Source organism: Porites lutea, chromosome 2 (assembly GCF_958299795.1).
Source record: "Porites lutea chromosome 2, jaPorLute2.1, whole genome shotgun sequence".
Taxonomy (NCBI): domain Eukaryota; kingdom Metazoa; phylum Cnidaria; class Anthozoa; order Scleractinia; family Poritidae; genus Porites; species Porites lutea.
The window spans coordinates 6,636,186-6,643,952 of record NC_133202.1 but is presented as its reverse complement, the minus strand read 5'-3'; the positions used below and the strand labels follow the sequence as shown (position 1 = coordinate 6,643,952).

At 40.9% G+C, this 7,767-nt stretch overlaps 1 protein-coding gene across 1 annotated transcript; it reads right to left on the bottom strand.

Moving 5' to 3' along the window:
- Window positions 1-176: 176 nt before the first annotated feature.
- LOC140926540 (uncharacterized) lies at window positions 177-4,479 on the bottom strand. The gene is made up of 4 exons (XM_073376268.1): window positions 4,383-4,479; window positions 2,944-3,083; window positions 1,449-1,529; window positions 177-677 (listed from the first exon to the last, which is right to left on the bottom strand). Exons 2-4 carry the CDS (start codon window positions 3,066-3,068, stop codon window positions 308-310), a joined length of 576 nt encoding a protein of 191 aa, XP_073232369.1. The 5' UTR covers window positions 3,069-3,083; window positions 4,383-4,479; the 3' UTR covers window positions 177-307.
- Window positions 4,480-7,767: the final 3,288 nt, after the last annotated feature.

The window sequence follows — 7,767 nt, the reverse complement described above, 5'->3', positions numbered from 1 at the left end:
TTCACTTTCAAAGATTGAGGATAAGTGCAAAATTTTTCTTAAGAAAAGGAGTTTTATTTGCATGATCAGAAATAAAAATTCACTTGATATCAATGGCTTTGCATTTTCGCCTCGCTCTGAAACAGAGGCTTTCGGCAACTCGGAAATGTCCTATTGCTCGTGCTAAACTGCAATATGGCCGACAAGCTAGTAAGCAGCATCTATATCGAAAGCAATTTTCAACCGTGTTTAACAAAGTAGCCTTCAAACGTGTTTTAACTTTCAAGTCAATGGGTAGGTTCCATTGAATGGGTGCAACGTAACTAGTTTAACTGACAAATAAGAATCCGCTGTAACTTGAACCACGATAGTACATGTACCCGCTGTCAATCACCCTGCGAATCCGCTGCCAGCATGCATCGCTGTTGTAGGTTGGCGCCCTGACTGTCACGCATCCTAAGCTTGTTCTCCCGGGATGAAGACCCATCGCATAACGCCCCGTTCGAGTGCGCTGTGTGTAACCATAGTAACCAGAATTGTCCTCTTTCTTGGGGTACAGATTGTACCAGTCGATATTGTACCTTGGGTTTGTGTACCTATTTCCAATCAGATACTCGCCCCGTGGAGTTGGCCCTCCGTAGCGACGGTCGTTTCTCTCCCTGGGTGGCTGTGTAGTACAGGTTACCGAGGATCTGCCCCTTTTAAGAAAAAATATATATTTAACAATTATTCCTCGAGCCCGAATGGGCTTTCGGCCTCATGGGCTATTGACTCAGGCCGTGAGGGCGAGAGGAATAATTGCTTTAGTAAAATCCAACTAGTTGGTCAAAAATGTCGAGAATAAAAAACTTTTAGCTAGTTAAAGCTAGACTTTAATCCTTTTTTGCCGCCAAAAAGCCCGCGCTTTTCGCTGTCAGTGGGCTATAACATATAGCCTAGGAATAGCTCAACCAATCAGAACGCAGAATTGATAATAGACCACTAGTTGGATTTTACTAATTGGCATTAGCCCATGATTTATGGGGGAGGGGGGCGATGACTGATATTGGGGCACAAACCTGCTCATGAGTGATTGTGAAAAGCCTCCCTTGAGTTCCCTAGCTCTAAGTTTTCACTTGGTTGACTTCTGACTTTTTCCGGGTGGGTATTTGTGTTCCGAATTCGGAATTTTTATGGCTTCTTAACGAGAGCCAAGAACCAAAAAAAAACTACTATACTAAGACAAAATCCCTCTTGTTTAACTGGATTTTATGTGCAATCAAAATGTCAAGGGATTCTTTTCGTAGTATATCAATCACTTGGAGTGGATTTTCAGTACTCTTGTTACCACTACAATAAGTTACGTGTAATAAGCCTAAGCTATAAACATGGTTCGGGGGCAAACGTTTTCACAAACATTCTGCAGGGTTTTCTTTCTCGAATTCAAGAGGAGACTGTTTGTATAGCCTTGAAAAATCGTAGCAGCTTACTTTCTGCAAGTGAGGCGGTTACTACTCCTGTAATGATTGCACACCACTGCATTTGGGTTCCGGGCCGGGCCACCTGCAGGACTAAATCAGCCAAGATATCCAGAACGTTAGTGCAAATCATGTTAGTACTTATATAAGCTACGTGCAAACGGACGCAATAACTCCCTACAACTCCTCGAAACGTCTGGTTTTCCCGTGCCCTTTCAATGCACATTTTGATAAGCTTTCTAAAAATCATAAAACTGTTGGCCCAACAATGTTGTGAGTTGTTGGAGTTCGTTTTCACGTAGTTTCAAACTTTGCGCAACGACTCCCAAAAACATGCAACGGGGTGTGCAAACGGACGCAACATGTAACATCCAACAACGTTACGTCCGTTTGCACGGGGCTTTACCAAATTAGCAACCTCGTACCCAGGGTTCTCTCAGTCCTACTCGTCCCTACAAGGCGAGAGAGAGAGGGACGAGAAGGAGAACAAGGTTGCCAATTAGCAGATAGCCGGAATTTTCGAAAGTTTTGATTGGTTCCCTTAGCTCGGCATATCCTTGGGTACGAGCTCCAAAATACTCCGAGCAACGAGATCATCCAGAAGCCCTCCAGAAGCTAATAGTTGAATAGTTGAAAGAGCTTTTGTTTGCCTGGATTTTTTGTCTATATCTAATAAATTCTAAATCCTTCAATGACGGTGAAGATGGTTCGCTATTTTTTTGCGTTTATGAGGACCTCGAATTTGTCTAGATACGCAATACATAAAAGGCCTTGGCTAAAAACCACTCTCACTATATAAAGGGAAGTGTTTGATTTCTTCGGGAAGTAAACTAGGTAAAACAAGTAAAAGGGTAGACTTGGTACAAGTCGACCTCTCAAAAGTTCTTAAAAGTGAACGAAGCGAGCTTCAATGCATGAGGTCGCGCAGCGACCGAGCGAGCGACGAAGTCTGGAGGTCGACTGGTTTCGCCTGAATGGATTTGAATCATATTATAAATTCACTCGGGAAAAAATGATTGACATATGCTGTGTCAGGAGCGGCGTGAAATATCACTGTCCTATTGGTCAATTGTCATGACGTTACCGGTAGAATTTTTGACCGGTGAATTTCGCGCCAAACAGGTATGAAAAGTCTTTTAAAATGGCATAACCAGTCAGAAGAAAAATAAAGGACATTTAGAAAGTAAATAAAACTCATCTTCACCAGAAAGGTTGTGCACTTGGCCTCATTTTGAAAGTGAGGGTTTTTGAAACTCGTCAGTGGCCTATTAAAGTCCATATATCACTTCATCCGGGACTTAAGTGACGTGTTTAGTTTCTCTGTATCCTCACTTAGTTGACATAGTTGGTATAAACGCTAAAACACTTTCCCTTTTGAATTTGTTGGTGCCTTCAAAATGAGTTGAAACTGCTCATTTAGGGAAATAATTGTTTGATTAAATAATGATTGTATTATACGGGGTCTGTGATAAGATGCAAAAACCACTCAGGGACAAGCGTGACTTACCTTCTCCCACCAGTACTGGGGCGAGGTGGTGGTCGCGTGCTTCGTCTTCTTCTGCCCCACCAGGAATGCACTTCAGTGGTGAGCATCGCCAACAGTAAGAACGCAAGAAGTACTCTCAGGTTCATTGTTATCTAGAGGAACTTATGGTAAGTACAAAAAATAATAATTTTTTTTACATTCAAAATGAGATTTCCTCAACTCATCACGGTCAAATTAAAAGGGTTGTTTTCTATTTCAGTCTACTTAAGAAATTAATGTTACCTCTATGGTTAAGCTCGCCTCGACAAGCTCCAAAGCAACGCTACCAGTGGGGTACAAACTTTGTAATAAGTTAATGACACTTCAGTTAGACCGGCTATTTTGTGATTTTTGTCCTCAAATTGACTCGGGACTTCATCCTCTTTGAAGAAAACCTTGCCTAGTCCCTTGAATGACGTCTTCCTAGCCGGGTGACTTTCTCGGTCAAAGCTTTTCGCACCTTGCCAGCAGAGCCTCTCTTTCTCTTTCTCGAGTTTGGCGTGATCAAGAAAGACTTCGGCAGGGCTATTTTGCAGAACGCCGAATGACTCTAAGTTTAGTGATTGGGGTTAGGCAAAACTGAGTGAATCAGGTTCCACTTAGGGTCATTTAACAAGGAAAACAGACTTGAAACTTGATTCACGCAGTTTCCTAACCCTTCAGAATCATCAATCGGTGTTCTGCAGTTCGCCGAACGCCAAATACAGAACGCCGTATGACTCTGAAGTTTAGTGTTTAGGGTAAGAAAACTGAGTGAATCAGGTTTTATTTAGGGTCATTATACTGGGAAAACTGAGCTGAAACTTGATTCACTCAGTTTCCTAACCCTAATTACTAAACTTCAGAGCCATTAGGCGTAATGCAAAATACCCCTGCCAGAAAAATTCTGCATTATTCGAGTAAGATTTTTATTTTGAGCACTCGCTGCTACAAGGATAAAGTTTCAAACCCAGGCCTAATATCCATGTCCTCGGTACAGAAACAAGGAGACTCTGCTCCGAGTGTGCTTGGGTGACTGATGACTTGACAAGGTAAACCTTATTTTCAGATGCTGAGAAAACCTATAAACGTACGTTTGGTTCATAAAACCTTTCTCAAATTCAAGTTAAGATCCGGCAGAAAACAGTTACAAGAAAAGTTTTGACTACGACTGCTGAGGACACTTGCAAAAGGGAAGTTCTTCACTAGAGATGGGGGATTGAAATAAAGTGAATAATCAAGTGTCCCTAAAGCTGTGGTGATGCGTTTGGTTTCACAGAAGATAGGGAGCTCTGCTCTTTGATTGATTAAAAGGAAGCCTGTAGCTTGTCGTTTTTTTTTTATAGTTTGTAAGAAATAATTTATGAGCATAGCCTAGCCCTGGCTCTATTTTAAAAGCAAATTAATCAACGAAACTTAGCGTACTTGTATATATTACTTACCGGTGAGTGTATCGCTGTTATTCCTGTGTGATTTGCAGACCCTTTTAGTAAACTGCACCTGGCCACTTTTAGTCACTTCTCAACTGAAGTAACAAGCTATGTAGCTATCATTATTTACCTGTCTCACCATTTATATCCTGTTTTCACTTCAAATATTGCACTAAGTAATGAGTAAGAGATAAGCGTTTCAGCTGTTTGTAGTGTTTCAGTAGTTACGAGGGCGTGATATAGCTACGCCACGAACCTGCCGGCTTGAACATCTGCCGCTGTTTCATCTTAATTTTTCTTGAGCGAGTGGATTTGTACGGAATACAAGCATCAGTGATCAACGGCAGTTGCCATCAACGACACACAGCTGTAACTCGGACCCGGGTTCAAGTAAGGTCATCGGCCATGCTTCATTAGGGTTTTTCTCCTACCACTCCGGTTTCCCCTCTCCTTAAATGCCAATATTTTCCAATTGATTCCAAGCTCGTAAACAAATTATTTTTACAAATTTATTTCACCCTTGATTGCGTGAGCTGATATACGTGTAGAGGGTCTGTGTAAGATTTGTGATATTTTACCCTGCTGCCCCTTTTCAACGTGTCTTAGATCAAGGTTACAGACCGGCTGATAAACTGTGACCAGAGAAGGGTCCTCAGTTCTCGATCCCCATTCAATCCACGCCAAATATTTGAACAAAGATGACCTTAAACACCCCATAACATATTTCAAAGATGTCTGCCAAGCACAATATACCGAGCGTTGGGATTGGGTTGGTCTAATATCTTAGTTATAGTATTGCACATTGTATCGTAATTTGTGAGATCTTAACTAATACCGAGCCTAACTATAAATAATCGATTTAGACAAAGTTTGAAAGTTGTGAAAGAGATGCCTGATTTATTCTATTAGGTTTAGTACCTATTTATGAAATTTAAAAAAAACTATTCCAAGATGTGAGAAAGTTCATAAGTTGACACCCTATACTTTTAAGACAATCTTGTTCGGCCCTGTATTGACTACTGAAATACGCTCAAACTGAAATGAAGGCATAATATAAAAAAGGAAAGATTTAAATTAAGAAAATTCTTGCTCTAATTTTGGTTACATTTTTTCCTATGACGTAGATAGTCTGTAGGGTAAGTTTCTCAATAGAAAAATGGTCAAACGATTGTCATAAAGACATTCGTCAAAAATAAACTGGAGAAATATTGCAGAAAAGCATTGGGGAGAGAGGGTAAAGTGATTTTTTTAGGACTAAACCGACGCCTTCTTGGCAGGACCAGGCAATCCTTTATCTCAATGTCCGGATGAGCGCCTACCCTAATTCCCTAACCCCTGATTTAGCTCTGTATCCAACACAAAATGTTTTTTTTTTTTTCATTTTTTAAACAAAAATTAAGCCATTCAAAAAATAGGGTTTTTTGACGTCAGCAAATCCATAAACTTATGCTTGATTATTCATAACATATGATTAATCGGTATTTTTCATTCAGTTTGATACATTCTACGTCAAGTCAATCCCGTCACTTTCGGGTATATTTACAGAAATTTGCGGTTGGCATCCCTCCATTGCTCAGTGATTGCTGTTGTGGGTTGGCATGTTGCCGCTTTGGTCATCGCAAAGGTCAGAGTTCGAATTGCCTGAGGTTTTTTTTCATACGTATGCCACTCGCATTTACGAAATTCAAATGGTGGAAACTGTTTGTAATGAGTGCTTGGGAGACCTATTAGCTTGACACGAAGCTGATATATTTTTCATTTACACGTTACGGCAATTAACAAATTAAATGAAGTAGTAATCGTGGGTTCGTGAAAAATTTGTGCATTCTCGAGAATCTGCAGTTTTAAAAATTTCCTGGGAAGGGGTAAAACTAAGTTGAAGAGAGTTACGTGCCTACACTACAGTCAAATTCAATTGGACACGATGTACTTTATTTATTCTCTTAGCTCTTCAAACGGCATAACTAGAGTCCCGGAAGGTTAGTGGATTAGTGGGGGCATTCAACAAATTTTTATACTGGGCCAGTGACGGATCTAGGGGAGAGGCCCGGGGGACCCACCGCCCCCACATTTTTAGACTAAACTGAGGCCCGAAGGGCCGGAAAAAAAATTTGGGAGACCGGGCCCTCCCCTTATCTCACGGTCTGGGTGACCGCCCCTCCCTAACTCAAGGTCTGGATCCGGAACTGGGGGAGGCTCCGCTCCGCCCCGATTTCAACTCCTTACTCTTTCATATTCCAGGGGCACCCAAGGACGGTTTACTCCTAAATGCATTGAAAACACTTTTTAGGCTATCCAGAGTACTTTTAGGACTTTGGAAATACATTCTAATCAGAGCTATAAAATTTATATCTGTTCGGTCATCCTGGGGACAACTTGGATCTTTTCGAAATTACCAGGGCTTCAGTATTATGTTCCCGACAATTTTAGATGCAATTTAAAGTTCTACGAAAGTGAGAATCTTTCTGATTCCTCTTTCCATTGCATTTTCAAATCCCAAAATTTCAGGTTTCCTTTTTCTGCGAAAAATAGCTTAATCTGGGGAGTGTAATGCGAAAAATTAAACTTAGCGAATCGTAAGGGCCTTTGTTAGATAACCTTCGAAAATTGTATATGAATGGAACGGTCACCTAGAAATTCTTAGCCTTCCTCAAGATATTTTACAGAACATTTACAGAAAACTGTCGCTGGGTGCCCATGATATACCACTTTTGACAGAAAAGGTCTCCTTCTATTGACAAATGGTACCCCTTTCACACACCTAGTTCAGAAGTTTGCATCCTTTTAACTGCACTGTCTTTTAAATATGAATAACATCATCATAAACCAAGACGTTTTCTCGCTTTTTCAACAGCCCTAAAACGCGACTGATAGACAGATTTCCCTAGCCTTTCAAACCCTTTCACGTGCTTCACCTAGTGACCTTTTATCCAAGCGTTAGCCTGAATGTCTCGTAACGAAACTACAATTATACCGTAAAATTCCGAAAATAAGCCCCGGGGCTTATATTTTTCAAAGGCCCTTTTTGAAGGGCTTATTTTTGGAGGCGCTTATATTCGGAGGGGCTTATCTACGGAGGGAAATTTGCGTTTCAAAATCGATTGGGCTGGCCTTTTAGTTGGAAGGAAATTTACCGTTTTTGCCTTGCGTTAGTTTGTATTTGAGAGCAATTTCCAAGTACAAGCCCCCGGGGCGGCTTATATTTGAAGGGGCGATTTAACGGAGGGTTTTTTGCGTTACGAGTTTGGGGGGCTTATATTTGGAGGGGCTTATACATAGTTATAGTTTATTTTGGAAAAACTCACAACAACTGAAACAACTCATCATTATATAGACCAGCGATACCTAACAGTATAGGTGTTTTCGCCCTATTTTCATTACTTACCCTTATGAAATC

Excerpts from the sequence above, each read along its gene's own strand:
- LOC140926540 (XM_073376268.1), bottom strand. The coding sequence starts at position 3,068 with ATGAACCTGAGAGTACTTCTTGCGTTCTTACTGTTGGCGATGCTCACC. Across the intron at positions 1,530-2,943 it reads CCCAGTACTGGTGGGAGAAG|TCCTGCAGGTGGCCCGGCCC; the intron begins GTAAGTCACGCT and ends TGGCTGATTTAG. Across the intron at positions 678-1,448 it reads AACCGCCTCACTTGCAGAAA|GGGCAGATCCTCGGTAACCT; the intron begins GTAAGCTGCTAC and ends TTTTCTTAAAAG.